Raw genomic sequence first — 17,057 nt, 5'->3', positions numbered from 1 at the left:
GGGGGGAATCCTATAATACTACCTTTTGTTTTGTTTTGTTTGTTTGTTTGTTTTGCTATAGATTTATAAATAAGAAACATCAATAACTTTGGATTAACACAGAAGAAACAACCTAAGGGCCGGTGTAGAGGGAAGCTCCTCCTGACGAATGTATGCTAGAGCTTTTTAAAGAGGCTATAATTATAAAAGAATTTTGGTAGTTTGAACACAACCATACATTATATACTACACTTCTTTAAATCCTTATGCTCGTCTTCCGTTTGTGAACATGTATTTAAAGGATGCTTGCAGTCTTATTGTCAAGTCTTCGTTCTCTGTTTAACTTGCCAAACACTACTGAACTTGTATGTTTTCTTAGACAGTGCTACAATCTCTCGTTAATATAGCTGTTACTGATATCTGGTGTCTATAGGCTGGGGTGATTGAGGAAATTGTAAATGATGCGTTGGATTCAGCACTGGATTCTGAGGATATTGAAGAGGAGATAGAAGAGGAAGTTGACAAAGTTTTGACTGCCATCGCTGGTGAGACCGCTGCACAGCTTCCAGAAGCTGTCAGGAAGGAAAGAATGAAGCAACCGGCTCGTGTGCAGGAAGTCCGGAGAGAGGTATAATGCATATTTTTGAGTACTCCTGAAACTTGATCCTGTTCTGGTTCTACCATGGGAATGTGAAAAGAATAAAACATCGTGACATATTTATTCCTTTGCAGGAAGAAGCAATAGCTGAGGGTGTTGACGATGAGGAAGAACTAGAAGAAATAAGGGCTCGGCTAGCAAAAGTTAGATCATAAATTCGAAATTTCACATAAGAATGTCAAAATGGTCGTAACTCGATTTGAGCCTCAACATTACATTACTTTTTTCCTGGTATTTTGTGAGAGAGAAAATGAGTGACATACTGACCTTTGGCTGCATGTTTGTTCAATCAAGATTCATAAAACCAAGAGTATATTTGTCAAATAGATAGGGACGGGGTGGAGCGGGGACTAGCTGTTTGATGTATATTGTTTCTTCTTCTTAAAAGAATGCAAATGAAGCATTGTTCTATCATCTTATATCTGTGTAAATGCAGTGTGTTTCTTTCGTTCATTGTGATTCATCTTTTCCTCTAAAAAGTAAAATGGACTCTGCCATAAAGTATTAGGAATTGGTGGGCACAGTTACTGTTTACCCGACAAAATTGTCCATATTCAGATCCTGCAGGCAATTAGATGTTGGAAAAAAAAAAAAAAAAGTTTTTAAGGCTGTAATTATTGTAGTGAACCAATGACATAGAGCATCATTGAATCATTAGGAGATCTATGGAGGTAATAGGAAATGTTACACCAATAAAGTAGCTAGTGGAGTTCCCAATCTTAGACGCATTTGATTATATTCTTTTGCAAAAGAAAAGGTGAAGAGGGAGAGATGAAGACGCACGTTGGCCAAGCCTTTAAGGCACGTCAAGTTTTGCTTGTCACACTCTTTTTGCTCTTGATGATGATGGTTGGAAAAGGCCACTAATTCTAATATTTAATTTCAACATTTTGATCATTTTAAAAACATAATAGAATTCTTGTCCTGTTTGATTCCCATTTGCTCGTCAGCTTTACTTATTCACCTTGTGATGACATGAACTGTAGTTGTTTTATGATTCCATCTCATACATAAGACATCAAATCTGGTTATATTTCAAAGATAATAAGATTGAAATATCAGGACTCACTTTTTCCTTACTTTTCTTGCTGTCTCTCTTTCTTTTTAAGTATTTGCTTATTGACTATAACTTCTTTTGAACTTTACTCTGCTTTTTCTTTCTACAGGTCTTCCTTCCTCCAATTCCCACCCACCCTCTCTAGGTTCTCTCTCTCTCTCTCTAGCTTTGGACATTCTTTACTCCAAGTTTGTGTTAGCCTTATCAGCCAAGTAAAATAGGTCATTCATCTGCTTTAGACAGAATCTTATATATACCCTCAACCATAGTTGGAAGAGATATCCTTCTTGAACACAAAAAATGGCAACTTCTTTTTCTCATGGTTGTCTTTCTTTCCTTCTTCTCCTTGCTGTACCATTGGCATCTGCAACTTCTCCAGCCAAAGAGCAACCAACCATATCTTCAACTATCAACTATCCAATTCTTCAAGCAGAGAAACTCATTAGAGACCTTAACTTGTTTCCCAAGGACTCCATTAACATTGCAGCAGAAGACCCTTCATTTTTGTCTTCTGGGATCATCGAGAAAAGCTTTCAGTTCCCTTTCGTTGGAAGAAAAAGTCAAGGTCCATCAGTTCAAGATCTTGGCCACCATGCTGGATATTATCCTCTTCCTCATACTAAATCAGCAAGGTAATCAAGCACATTTCCAATCAGAGGTTTACAACTGCACCTGCTTCATCTTATAAGATGTCGTACTTTTTAAATTGATTCTTCATTCTAAATCTGATAATGAGATGCAATAAGGAAAATTTGAACAAAGAAAAGGAAATAGAACACCATGGTTTTTTTAGGGATACAAAGTTATTGAGCACATGGACGAGATTAGTTTGACTAATCTCGCATTCAGTTCATGCCTGTTATAATCAACTATGAATCCTTTGTAACGCTGGTTGTGAATGAACTACTCTTCACGACACTTTGCGTTGGCCCTTAAGTCTTAGTTGAACGTTAATGGGAAATTTGTATATTCATGTGAAGGATATACAGCCTGTTGAATGAAAAAAAAAAGGATCAAGGAATCTTTTCACTTGTTGGTCATCATTTGAATCCATGATCCCTGTCTGTATTTCCGAGTTTCCTTCAAAATATTCGGTTTTCATCGACTTTCACAGGACTGATTCATTTTCTTCATATTACAGGATGTTCTACTTATTCTTTGAATCAAGAAACAGCAAGAAGGACCCTGTTGTGATATGGTTAACAGGAGGGCCAGGGTGCAGCAGTGAGCTTGCTATGTTCTATGAAAATGGTCCTTTCCAAATTGCAAACAACTTGTCTCTTGTTTGGAATGACTACGGCTGGGATAAGGTCATTTCCTGCTTCGCCGTCCTTATTTGGAATCACACTTTTTTGCTTCTTTGTCTGATTTTGGTCATTTGAATTCTGTTATGCAGGCATCAAATCTTATTTATGTTGACCAGCCCACTGGAACTGGTTTCAGTTACACTTCTGACGATGAAGACATTCGTCATGACGAAGAAGGCGTTAGCAATGACTTGTATGACTTCTTGCAGGTAGGACAGTGTCACTTCAGCTTCATCTAGTATAACAGCATTTTTATGCATTGTGTTATGGCAACAGATCCTACAAGGTTAACAAATATTTTCCCTTCTTCTATTGGTTGTTCACTATTTTTGCAGGCATTTTTTAGTGAACATAAAGAATTTGCTGCAAATGACTTTTACATCACTGGCGAATCGTATGCCGGGCACTACATTCCTGCATTTGCCTCCAGAGTTCACCAAGGAAATAAAGAAAAGCAGGGAATCCACATAAATCTTAAGGTAGACCTATATTACATATTATCCCTGATTAAACATGTTTTCTTCAATTCTTTTTATTGAATTTATAAACCGGTTGCTTTATCAGGGTTTTGCGATCGGTAACGGTCTTACCAATCCTGAAATTCAGTATAAAGCATACACAGATTATGCCTTGGAAATGGGATTGATCGGAAAATCTGACTTCGACAGCATAAACAAGTTGGTTCCAGGCTGTGAGAAGGCAATCAAAACTTGTGGTAACTTACTAAATATCCATAAAAGTTTCTTTCAAATACGTGATGTCAAAGGATTTGGCTGAGTAACTTCTCTTTGCTCTGCCTTACAATGTAATGAATCCACCAGGTGCTGATGGGGGAAATGCTTGTGTATCTTCTTACATCGTCTGCAACCAAATATTCAATAGAATCATGGACGTCATCGGAGACAAAAACGTAAGTAAGAACAAACTAAATGATGAAATCATAAAATTGAAGTACCATATTGTATTCAGTTCATACAATTCTGATATCATGTCATTAATGTTAAAAACTCTGATATCATGTCTTTCATGTGTTTGTTATGCAGTACTATGATGTTAGAAAGGAATGCATTGGAAATCTTTGTTATGACTTCTCAAACATGGAGAAATTCCTTAACGAAAAATCAGTAAGGAACGCACTCGGAGTCGGGGATATGGATTTTGTGTCATGCAGTAGTAAGGTGTACAGTGCCATGCTTATGGATTGGATGAGAAATCTTGAGGTTGGCATTCCAGCTCTCATTGAGGATGGAATAAAGGTGCTGGTCTATGCTGGTGAATATGATCTGATATGCAATTGGCTCGGTAAGTTTCGATCTTCGTATTCCGAAATCCTGCTTCTTTAGAAGTCCCATTATTTCCTGAGAAAACGTTTCTGAAAGAATTTTGTTACTTTTGTTGAAATTTGAAGGGAATTCAAGGTGGGTTCATGAAATGAATTGGTCTGGTCAGAAGGCATTTGCAGCATCCAAAATTGTTCCATTCCTAGTTGATGGCAAAGAAGCTGGGCTTCTCAAAACCCATGGTCCTCTCGCTTTCCTAAAGGTCTTTCTCTCTCCCAAATATAAAATAGCAAACATTTGAGAACCATTTTTCTCCTTTCGAACTCGAGTATTTCATTTGATTCATGAGGCAGAAGGGCTACAAGTACTAGATTAATCACTTTCATATGATTCATTTGTCTCCTTTCATAGATCTCAGAACTCAAATATTTCATTTGATTTCAGAGGCAGAAGGGTTAGACAAGTACTAGATTAATGACTTTTATATGATTCATTTTTCTCATTTCATATGATCTCGAACTCGAATATTTCATTTGATTCGGGAGGCGGAAGGGTTAGACAAATACTAGATTAATGATTTTCATATGATTCATTTTTCTCATTTCATATGATCTCGAACTCGAATATTTCATTTGATTCGGGAGGCGGAAGGGTTAGACAAATACTAGATTAATGATTTTCATATGATTCATTTTCTCATTTCATACGATCTCGAACTCGAATATTTCATTTGATTCGGGAAGCGGGAGGGTTAGACAAATACTAGATTAATGATTTTCATATGATTCATTTTTCTCATTTCATATGATCTCAAACTCGAATATTTCATTTGATTCGGGAGGCTGAAGGGTTAGACAAATACTAGATTAATGACTTTCATATGATTCATTTTTCTCATTTCATATGATCTCGAACTCTTGATTCATGTGGCGGAAGGGTTAAATAGTTGAAACTTAGAGTAGAGGAGTTTTTTGGTATCATATCATGTGAAAATGTGCGATGGTTTTGTACTACTACAGGTTCATAATGCTGGTCATATGGTACCAATGGATCAGCCAAAGGCTGCACTTGAAATGCTGCAGAGTTGGATGCAGGGGAAACTTGCATTAGAGGAGACACATGAAAAAGTTTCTCCAAAATGATTAAATTTCTTCCTCTCACCCTTTGTTTCAAAGCCCTGGTTCACACTCTCATTACTTGTATATTGTTCTGAATAATTGTGTTGCATATTTTATTTTCAGGTTCTTAAAATTTATAATATTGTTCATTATTATGAAAATGCCAATAAAATTACATACCCACTGCAATATCTATTGAGAGATTAAGTTCTCATTAATTGGATTAATTGATCTATCGCTTGAAATCTAGTTTGAGTAAATTAGATTTAAGTCGACTATGTTATTTTAGAAAACGTGAGTGAGAAAATACATTGGAAACAATTTGAGAGAAGATAATGTTATAAACTAAAAGTAATTAGGCAACAATGACTTTGATAGCATATAACTCAAGTAGAGAGAAGTGATAACTAGTCATATCCCCAAAAGTATATTTTGGGACATTTTAGTCTTGACAGGTGTAGACATGATTTTGATGAACAATTGTATCTCGTATTGACACAACATAAAGTAGTAAAAACCTATTTAAGATGAAAGAATATAAAAAGGGGTTTGCAATGAGCATGCGACCATAGATAATACTTCTTGAATAAGCATTATTGGAACATTCGACATAGACAAGCATGAACGTGACTAGATGACCATCTTCTTGCCTCCACCCTTGCAATCACTTTACCTCTAGGAAGTCTTCTTCGTTGGTCTTCTATTTCTCCTTCATGCGCATGCCAAAGATAAAAAAAACATTTTAAAGACAATAAGTGAAGACTTTAGGACAAAGATACGTTTGTACAAATCGTAATCATTCACGGTCGGAAATGGAAGAATGTTGCCGTGGATTTCATTATAGGATTACCCAAGACGGTGGATGGTTACACCACAATTTGAGAAGTTGTGGATGGTCTTACTAATTTATCCTGGTTGGTTTAAGGACCGTTAGGTTGGGTTGAGTTGAGCTATGATAATACAGAAACGACCAATAAAGCTGTAGAATTAGGTGTTTTTTTTTTTGTTGCTTGAAATGTTTCATAGATTGTTTGAAAAATAAAGTCACAAATGTTAAGTGACAACCATGAAAGTATGTATGTCATGTAAAGCTGAAGATGATGTTGTTCATTATTAGCGATTCTATTAAGCATTTATATTATATATTTTTTTTTTATTTATATAGTTTGTCGATTAAAATATAATTCAATAGTACAAATTATTATTTTAAAAATAGATGTTCTATTCTCAATTTACCATTATAAAACTAAAAAAAAGTAATATTGTTAATAATATCTTCTTTTGACTTGAATAAAGAGAGCAAAATAGCAAAAGAAATATTCACTGCAATAAATTTTAGTTTAATAAATGGATTTAAAACGAGTTTATAAGTTTAAATATTATTTTGTATTTTGTTCATTTTAGTTCTTATCCTATCAAAAATTTAGAAACAACCAAAATGATCAACATTTTGAACCAAAATGCATTGAAGTTAACCGTATAAAGACCAAAATAGGTCCTAGAAAGTACATAGATCAAAATGAATAAGTATAATTATTGACTTTTATTAAAATTAAAAATATCGAGTCTATAACAGTTTAAGACCACTATTAGTAGATATTGTTCATTTTAGTCCGTTACATATCACTGTGAGCCTCACAGTTTTAAACGTGTCTATTAGGAAAAGATTTTCACACTTTTATAAAGAATGTTTCATTTCACTCTCCAATCGATCTTTAGATCTCATAAGAATGAAATGAACGTTTGAAAAGTTTGAAAAATAAAATGAACTAAATCAAAACTAGAAGAACCAAAATAATTGGTCAAATTTTGAACCGAAGTGGAAAATTGGGAAGTTCTAAGATAATGTACAGCACACGACAATGATTGACATTTTTATAATTAATGCAATGATGTAATAGTGAAGAACACAGGTCCAACTTGGTAAGTTGTTGCCAGCTTCCCTCACCAACTAACACTAACAGTTTCTAGACATGTCTTTAAATTCTATCAATTGTCTCATTGGGTTGAAAATTTTGAATTTTGAGTTTGTTTTATCATAAACTTTGACTCGGTTAATCTCATCTTCTATCTCTATTGATTAAGACGTTGTAATTTTGATTAGAAGGTTCAATTATTGTCTCTATTTTTTTACGTATAACGGTGGTAAATTACAAAAGTTAAATATTTTTAATTGGTTAGTCGAATGTTAATCGAACTTAAAACTAAGTTTAGCTCGTAAACATGATAATATTAGAAAAAAAAAAACCTAGGCATTCATTAACTAAGTTTAATTAAAAAAAGTAAACAAGATGCACGCTCATTTTTAGTAGCTCAATCATAAGAATCCACGGTTTAAGCATGTCTTGAAGTAATTCTATGTTAGGTGACTTCTTAGAAATTTTCTGGGATTAAAAGGATGTGTGTTGGTATGTGAGGATAGTTTTTGCTCTTAAGAAAGGGAGAATAGGTAACGTGATCATGTCGCAGAGATACAGGTGAATGTCAGGGCCATTAGATTTCGAAACCTGATCCGAATTCTTGGCATAAGTCGTTACATAAATAACAAAAGCACAACCAATTCGATAAATCGTCACATAGACAAATCTAGTTCTCATGTACACAAATGAGTAATTGCTCCAAGCACATAACTCACGATATAATTCTTATACACATAGATGAGTAATTACATAAAAATTGATCACACACATCGTCGTGATACAATTTTCATGCATACCGAAGAACAATTGTGCACACAAATGTGTAATTGCATAGTTTAAATCGCAAGTTGGAAGAATAATTTTCATGCATACAAATGGGTAATAATCCGTTGTAACGATGATAATCTAAATTATAGCGCTCATTATTTTTAACAACAATAGTTGAAAGAGCATCAACCATTCAATGCTTGCAAACTCATGTTGTCGATGCTTGCCTATCGATGAAGAAGCATCGATCGTGAAACATTGTCGACACATATAGATTCGAGTCATCGAATGTCAATCTTCGGTTAGAGTTGTCATCATCTTTTATCTTAGGTTAAGTCGTTGGAATGAGACCATTGATGTGGACCAAAGTGCTATATGTCCTCACTCATATGCTTTCTAAAAAAAATTCAAAAGATCATCAAATATAGGATATGATTGAGCCACCCAAAAGCTCACCCATAATTAAGCATAATTGGCTTGAATCGAGTTTATGTTGGGTGACCAATAAATTTTCAAATAATTAAGTGATCGAAAACAAAACATGCTAAAAGAACAAGTGTGGCTGATCCGCGATTACTAGCGATTCCAGTCCTTAAAAATAGTCTTCACTCTTATAAATAGTTTAAGTCAAGCAAGTAACGTAATCATGTCGGAAGAGATGTAGGAGAATGTCTAAAACCATCAAAGATATATATATATATATATATATAGTGCAAATATGATATTATTTATAGCTATATAAAAGATTATGATCATCGTTACTATAACATAAAGATATACATTCATTTTAATTGTTACGTCAGTTTTCACGTTATTTTAATTAAAAGAAAACTCTCCGATCATATTTTTTAGAATAAGTTTCAAAGTTGAGTAAAAATGAGCAAAAAAAAGTTCATAAATATTTTACCCAAGTTAAAAGAATAAATAGTAAAAAGCATACATAATTGTAGTTAAAGAAAAATGTAGGTCAATGATGGAGAAAGGATCTAAGTGGGGTATGCAAATAGCAAATAGTAAATAGTAAAATAGTAAATAGTAAATAGTAAATTTTAAACTATTTTGCTCTCTACACATAGGCATTAGCACAAATAGAAACTGACATAATCATAGAAAAGCTTCCCCCAAAGAATATTCATTAATAAATATATGAATTAAATGGCCCAACATAAGTACAAAAATACAATTACCAAAACTGCAGGGATACACACAAAATAAACCAAAGTTTGGTACTTATTTGCAAATATAGGATTTTTCTTTTTTTCCTTTTAAATTTTATTTTATGGAAATTGGATTTTAAACTAATGGTTTAATGATTTTAAAATGAAATCAATTCTTTTATAAGTTTATTTCGAAAAAAATGAATAATTTAACGTGTAACTACATTTGAATCGCAGTGATTCTGAGAAGAGAATGATTAAGAAAGACTTAAAAGAATTGAAAGTTACTATCTATACTAACAAAATGCACCGTCATTTTTGGTGTTTTAATCATAAAAATTCAAAAATTAAACGTCATTTGCTTGGAGAAATTCTAGATTGAGTGACCTACTGAGAATTTACTGTGAGGACTCGTGTTGGTTTGTGAGAATAATCTTCACTCTAAGAAATAAAGAGTAAATAACGTAGCCATGTCACAAAGGAATGTTCGTGCCATCAGGTGTCAAATCTAAATTTCTAATTCTAATCTAAATTATGGACATACATTACAAATGGTTAGAGCAATATCGGAAGGGACGTTACATAATATTTTAAAATTTAATATTTAACTATGTAATTATTTAATCTCTATATATAAGATTTAATTACTAAATTAATTTTAGAGAAAAATTTGTTTATATAATCTACAAATACTAAATTATTATTATATAATAAAAATTAACATTTAATTTTGATTTGTTTATTCTTAGAATTAATTAAAGTGTTATATGTTTGACTAAACATGTACATATATACTAAAGTTAAATAATAAAAATTCATTATTTATTTAATGCATATGGATATAGTTATAATAAAAATTCAAACTACTTTTTAAAGCTAGAAGAGACTTTGGATTCTTTTGAAAAAGAAGGGACAAAAAGGAATACTATTTTCGTCCACCTATTTAGTAGAAGTATTCCCGACAACTCTTTCAATTTGAATTACTTAATCCAAGCCATAAAAGTTAGGTTGGGTTAGGTCGGCTTAGAATTTTTTTTTTCAATCTCGGTCAGGTTGAGTTTTTGAAAAACTGAAATTTCTGATAGATTTATTGATTTTTTTTTGTTAGGTCAACTCGACGACCCGAAAATAGGGTTACAATCCAAACCCAACTCTAACTTTGAGATTATCATAAAAATTAAGAATATTTTAAATTTGTAGTTGATGTTAGTGATACGTTGTGACTAATAAATGTTTGATATTTGAGTTATTAATGTAACATGTACAATGGCTAAGTAGAATTTTTTCGAATATTTAAAAAAAAAATCGACACAATCCAATCCAACTCGGAAATAGAAAGTTGGATTTTGTTGGGTTGTAAACTCTTCTCTGGTTGCTCGGGTCACCAACCCAACTAATCTAAAATGTCATATTAGTTCAAAAAACATTTTCAATTCAACCCGTATATACCCTCTACTTAGTTCATTCGTACTTTAGTCCATCTTGATAGTTGTACTTTCAAAAGTTACAATTTGTGTGGACTAAAATGAACTAAAACGTGTAAAATAATTAAAGGCTGCAAATTACATATATATATATATATATATGTATATATATATAATTTGTGTATGATTTTGACTCACTGTTTTGAGTTTTGAGTTACTTATAAATAATACCAAATTTCCCCATTCATATTGGTGTGTTTGAAAGGTTTTGAAGAGATAAAAATGGGAAGATCTCCTTGTTGTGATAAAGCTATTGTGAAGAAGGGGCCTTGGTCCCCTGAAGAAGATGCTAAGCTCAAGGCTTATATTATCAACCATGGCACTGCTGGGAATTGGATCTCTCTCCCTCAAAAAGCTGGTAATACTAACATTTTTTTCTACTTTCTGCGAGTTTCTGGTCGGGATCGTGGTTCTCTTTTTAGGGTTTTTAGGGTTTCAATCTCTTTCTCTAAATGGGTTTTTTTTTTTGGGGAAATTTTGGAAGGTTTGAATAGGTGCGGGAAGAGTTGCAGGTTGAGATGGCTCAACTATTTGAGGCCGAACATTAAACATGGAGGGTTCACTGATGAGGAAGATCGAATCATTTGTACTCTCTTTTCCACCATTGGAAGCAGGTTCGTTCTTCTTTGCATGGATTTCTTCATCCGGATTACGAATCGTAACCTAGCTAATGGGTAACGGTTCAAGCTCACCGCTAACAGATACTGTCGTCTTTGAGTTTTCTCTTTTTGGGCTTGTATAAGGAGAAGTTTTCACACCCTTCTAAAAAATTCTTCGTTCTCTTCCCCCAACTGAAAAATCCATCCCCCCTTCGGATCCCAGTGTTATCGCTGACACTCGTTTCTTTCTTCAATCGATGTGGGACTCCACCAAATCAACTCTCCTTCGGGGTTCAGCATCCTGTCTAGCACATCGTCTCATGTCCACTCCCCATCGGAGTTCATCCTCCTCGCTGGCAAATCGCCCGGTATCTAGCTCTGATATCATTTGTAACAGCCCAAACCCACCGATAGCAGATATTGTTTTCTTTGACTTCCACTCAAGATTTTTCTAGAACAAAGGGTTTCTACATTCTTACAAAGGGTGTTTCGTTCTCTTCTCATAGTTACAAATAAATAATTAAATTGATCGTAATGGTACACGAAAGAGTAAAAGTAAACTTTTAAGTCTAGTAGTGATTGAAGAAATTTTTCGGTTCATAAACTTGTAGGTGGTCGATAATCGCAAGTCAATTACCAGGAAGAACGGATAACGATATAAAGAATCATTGGAATAGCAAGCTAAAGAGGAAGCTTATAGCAATGGAGAAGAAAGCTCAAATGGGCACCATGCCATCTTTTCATAATCATCATCAAATTTCATCATTTCCATCTCAACAACTCTACCAAGACTCCAACTTTTCAAGCTTTGAAACTCTCATTTCATCAATCCCATCAAATTGGTCAAACATCCAAACAAAAGAAACCAATAGCAACAGCTTAATGAACAATTCATTGATGTATAATAATAATCCAATGGTGAAACAAAGCTCATTAGGGTTTGGAAGTGAAGGCAGTACTTGTGATGGGAGCTACAATCAAATCACTCCTTCAGGAATAATGGGTTTTGATCAGAATCATAATTATTACTATGATCTTATGAATTATCAATCTCAGTGCTGCATTGATGGAGAAGCTGCTCAAGAACATCTTGGCCCCAACAGCTTCTACCAGTACCAGTACTAAAATGCAACTTTTTTTTGTTATTGTTCTTGTTTTTTTTAGGTTAATTTGTTTTGTTTTGACAGCACTTGGGTAAAAGCTTCTTGTAATTTTGTGCACTTTGTTAATCAAGGTAATTAATGATGTGAGATTGTTGGTGCAGACTTTTTGTGTTTTTTACTGTTGCTGCTCCAAAATTCAAAGCTTTGTCTTTTATGAAAACTAGAGAAGAGTGATTTGAAATTGAATAACACCAAAATTTGATGCTTAATCATTCTTAATTAACAATTCATTATCGAAAAAGTTGATATTGAAAAGATTTTGTTGGGTTTTATGTCAAAGTTGGTGTACAAAAATGTTTTCAACTAAAAGCCAATTTGAAGTTGGAGAAGTCAAATCCCTAAAACCCGAGCAAAAATGGATATGATGATAATTATTAGTTTATCTACTGGCAGATATTGTTTGATTTGATAAGTTATGTACGGTCGTTAGTCTCACAATTTTAAAACACATCTGTCTCCAACCGATGTAACTAATGTGGGATCTCACAATTCACTCCCTTGGAGGTCTAGTGTCTACGTTGGCACAACGCTCAGTACTTTGCTTTGATACCAACTGTAATAGCCCAAACCCACCACCCGCTAGCAGATATTGTTTGCTTTGGCCTGGTACTGTTACGTATCACTGTCAGCCTCACGAGTTTAAAACGTGTCTGTTAGAGAGAGGTTTCCACACCCTTATAAGAAATGTTTCGTTTCCTTCAACCAATGTAGAATCTCACAATCCACCTCTCTTGGGAGCCCAATGTCTTCTCTGGCACATTGTTTAGTGTCTTGCTCTGATACCAACGGTTATGACTCAAGCCCACCCGCTAGTAGATATTATCCGCTTTAGTCTATTACGTATTACTGTCAGCATTACGATTTTAAAACGCATCGGCTAGAGAGAGATTTCTACACTCTTATAAAAAGTATTTTGTTCCCTTTTTCAACCGATGTTGAATCCCACAACAAAGACAAATAATAATGACATAGGTCATTGCCTTTTTTTTAAACTATAGTATATATTAAGAGTGTTCAAGAAAACCCAATGATCGGAAAGACTCAATCAACCGAACTCAACCCAACTTAACTTGTACGTTTTGGGTTGGATTATTATAAACTTATTTGGATTGATTTAAATTCAAATAAATGAAAATTTTATGAACGATTCATGAATTTTCATAAAACTAGATCGAAATATCAAATTACTTTTTTTTTAAATGAAAATCTGAAAGGCCATGCTGTTGTTGTTATAGGTTACTGGTGGAGCTATGGAGCTATTGAAAAGACATTTCAAGCCCTGCAAAATCACTACACTTTGAAGAAATGATGGGATGGTTTTGACCTTTTGAATTCATGTGGCTCTTCTTCTCTCTACTACCTTCTACCTGCAGAGCCTGCCCTGGAATAATATTGAGCGCCACATTAGGGTTTGTGTGCTTTTGTTTTTGAAACTAGGCTTAGCCTAGGTTGGACTTTTAGAACATGGAAATCTCATCACTCATATCTTTATACATATTTTTAAATTTATGATATGGTTAAATGTCTATGATGTTCATATACATTAGGTTAATTCAATTACCGCTCGTGTAGTGCTTGTCAAAACGACTTTGATTGAGTAAATTTGATGATAAAATCGACAGACACGTGATAAAAAGTCGAGCTTGTTTAGAGATGTAAGAGTGTTTCCATGTGCCAAGCTCTGTTCTGAAGTACCATAGACATGCTCTTACCTTTACTTGAAACGAAAATATATGCTCTAATATTTCAATCAAACACAACAGTTACTAACTCGATATTGTGTGTCGGGTAATTTTACTTATAATTTTTCAGCTGGTTGGGCGCACACACAATAGTCTTCCCATGTTGCAAAATGACACAACACATCCCCTTCTTGAATGTCGTTGTACACCACAAATCCTCGTCCTTACCTCTATGGTGAGTACTAGCGCTAAAATCAACCTTTGTTTAAGCTTCCAAAAGGTTGGCTTACACGAAAATGAATTCCACTTAGTTAGCTGAGTAAAAGGTGTGACTAATCTTTGAAATTTTTTTTTTGTAGAAATTGACAGTAATAATCCGCTAGATCCAAAAAAGTTACAAACCTCAATGGCAGTGGTTGGACGAAGCAACTTAGTAACTACCTCTATCTTCACGGGGTCAACGGTGAAACTTCTCTACGACTCTACATGCCCAAGAAAAGCTACCTACTCCTTAAAGAATTTGGCATTCAACCAATATGCTCTTAAAGTCATCAACACTTTCCTAAGATGCTTCTCACGTTCCTCTTCAGACTTGGAGTAAACTAGAATATCATCGATGAACACAATCACAATATTGTCTGAGAACTTCTTCTGCACTTTGTTTATCACATGCATAAAGACTACATGTAAATTAGTCGGTCCAAACGATATGAATCTAAGCTTATTAGGTCCATATTTGGTCATGAATACAGTTTGAAGGTACTCTCCTCCTTTTTCGTCGATGGATAATATATATTAAAATCGAAATGAAAAAGTTACATAATTATGTTTCCCACGTGAACAAGACATTTGACATTTGTTTTGATTGAATAAAAAAAAATCTCTTATAATTTAAGCATTTAATTAAAGACTTTAATTTATATTTAATTAAAAACTTTAATTTATATTTAAATTTCGTCAATTACATACCCAAATGTTCCAAATAAATAGCTTTTTATTTATTTATTATTATAAAACTGAAATATTTTCTTTGGCGTAAAAGGTCAAAAGGTGTGGGAGCTACTCACAATTTGACATTTAAATAATTTAATAGCCTCTTATTTTATTTTTATTTTCTAAGATAATATCTACTCACTTTTTTATTAAAAAAATCAAAATTAAAAAATTAAGATTTTTTTTTATAAAAAAATATCATCCCTGACAAAATATATACTATTGTTTTAAATTTTTAATTTAATATTCATGAACTACACAGACTATGTTAATTAGTTACGTGTTGTCAAAAAAAAATTGAAAATTAGCGTTTAGCTGTATAAGTGTTAAATTAATCGAGTTAATAATAATATTCTATTAAATAAAAAATTAAATTAAACCTTTAGTTGTATTAAATGAATCCATTAATTTTTTAAAAAATTTTAAAATTTCAAAAACTTTGATTTATATTTTAAAATAGAAAAGAAAAAAAGGAAAGAGGAAATATGAAAGCTTATTTGTCGATGCTAAAGCAGTCCAATTATGGAGTTTTTATTCCACAATGATTTCTTTTTCTTTTATGCATATTCCACCTTCATTATTAAAGAAACGACGACTCTAACTCGACTTGGGTATGATACGCTCATACCTTTTAATACTGTTTTCGACTCTTTGGGGGCGTTTTTTACTTTTTTTTTTTTTTTTTAGACATTTAAGGTTAGCATATGCTACTTTTGAGACAATTTAGATTATTTTATGCAAATTAGGTTCACCGTAGCATCAGGGAAGCATAATAACTTAGTAAATAGCTTTACTATTGACTTGGTTGGGATGACTTATTTGCTGTATGAACCACGCGTGTTTTGCAGCCCCTACATGTATCGTGTTTTATGATTATATGATGTATAATATGATATATGTTATGTTGCGTACAAGTTATGGTATGATATCGTATATAATATGATTGTTTATGTTATGTCATGGAACTATGGTATGTTATTGATGTTGTTTGATACATGAACCTCCATGTACAACATCATGTAAGCTATGTTAATACATACGTCCTATGTCTTTGTGTAATAGCAAAACGCATATACTAGATAAAGGTTGCACACACTTATAAGGAATGTTTTGTTCCCCTCTCCAACCAATGTGGGATCTCATAATTCACCCCCTTTAGGGACCCAATGTCCTCGTCGATACACCGCCCGATGTTCGGCTCTGATATCATTTGTAACAGCCTAATCCCACCACTAATAGATATTGTCCTCTTTGGACTTTCCCTTTTGAGTTGTCTCTCAATGTTTTAAAACGCATCTACTGGGGAGAGATTTCCACACCCTTAAAAGGAACGGTTCGTTTTCTTGTCCAACCAATGTGGGATCTCACAATTTGAGACATTAGAAAACCATATATGTTAATCATGAACAATATTGCAAGTATCAAGTATGTATGTCTCATAGGAATGTTATGTGAGGAAAAGATGTAGGTATGACTAGCATCATAAATATATGTTATGTTTTAATGTTAGGGGACCTCATACATCGAGATACTTCCTCGTTATATTTAGTACAGACGTGTAACTTATGATATATATGTTCGGTATGATATTATGGAGTCATTTCTCTCTATGACATTTGACAATGTGAATACGCTAGTCCGACGAGTTAGGCTCAAAGGTATGTATACGAGCCCGCCTAGTGGGTCCATGTTCTAGGGAAGTACTACTATCCAACCTTGTTCGAACTGGAAAGTAGAGCATAAGATCATGTCATGGTATTTTTATGAAAATATAGGTCCCACCATGATTGCTTAGTGTTTGCAGTTCCCGACCTTAACAATGGAGTTATTTACTGAATATTTTTAAATACTCAAGCTATGTGCTACTTCTTTTCAGGTAAGGTAAGACATCTA

At 33.5% G+C, this 17,057-nt stretch overlaps 3 protein-coding genes across 4 annotated transcripts in view; all 3 read left to right on the top strand.

The window, feature by feature from the left end:
- Nucleotides 1-1,088, top strand: part of LOC111464872 (vacuolar protein sorting-associated protein 24 homolog 1) — a 3,817-nt gene extending 2,729 nt beyond the window's left edge. For both annotated transcript variants that reach the window (XM_023109138.1, XM_023109139.1), the window contains 2 exons: nt 413-607; nt 712-1,088. In XM_023109138.1, the coding sequence (XP_022964906.1) occupies nt 413-607; nt 712-792 (276 nt within the window). In that variant the 3' untranslated portion in view covers nt 793-1,088. The remainder of the gene's footprint in view (nt 1-412; nt 608-711) is intronic.
- Nucleotides 1,089-1,994: 906 nt separating this feature from the next.
- Nucleotides 1,995-5,594, top strand: LOC111464870 (serine carboxypeptidase-like). The gene is made up of 9 exons (XM_023109136.1): nt 1,995-2,326; nt 2,836-3,004; nt 3,091-3,210; nt 3,337-3,480; nt 3,566-3,716; nt 3,823-3,911; nt 4,045-4,303; nt 4,410-4,543; nt 5,301-5,594. Exons 1-9 carry the CDS (start codon nt 1,995-1,997, stop codon nt 5,421-5,423), a joined length of 1,521 nt encoding a protein of 506 aa, XP_022964904.1. The 3' UTR covers nt 5,424-5,594.
- A 5,355-nt stretch (nt 5,595-10,949) lies between these two features.
- LOC111464910 (transcription factor MYB87-like) lies at nt 10,950-12,589 on the top strand. Its single transcript, XM_023109190.1, has 3 exons — nt 10,950-11,085; nt 11,212-11,341; nt 11,938-12,589. The coding sequence occupies exons 1-3, from the start codon at nt 10,950-10,952 to the stop codon at nt 12,449-12,451; spliced, it is 780 nt and encodes a 259-aa protein (XP_022964958.1). The 3' UTR covers nt 12,452-12,589.
- Nucleotides 12,590-17,057: the final 4,468 nt, after the last annotated feature.

This window comes from Cucurbita moschata, unplaced genomic scaffold, assembly GCF_002738365.1.
Source record: "Cucurbita moschata cultivar Rifu unplaced genomic scaffold, Cmos_1.0 Cmo_Scf00031, whole genome shotgun sequence".
In the NCBI taxonomy this organism is placed as follows: Eukaryota; Viridiplantae; Streptophyta; class Magnoliopsida; order Cucurbitales; family Cucurbitaceae; genus Cucurbita; species Cucurbita moschata.
This window is presented reverse-complemented; position numbering and strand designations above follow the sequence as displayed.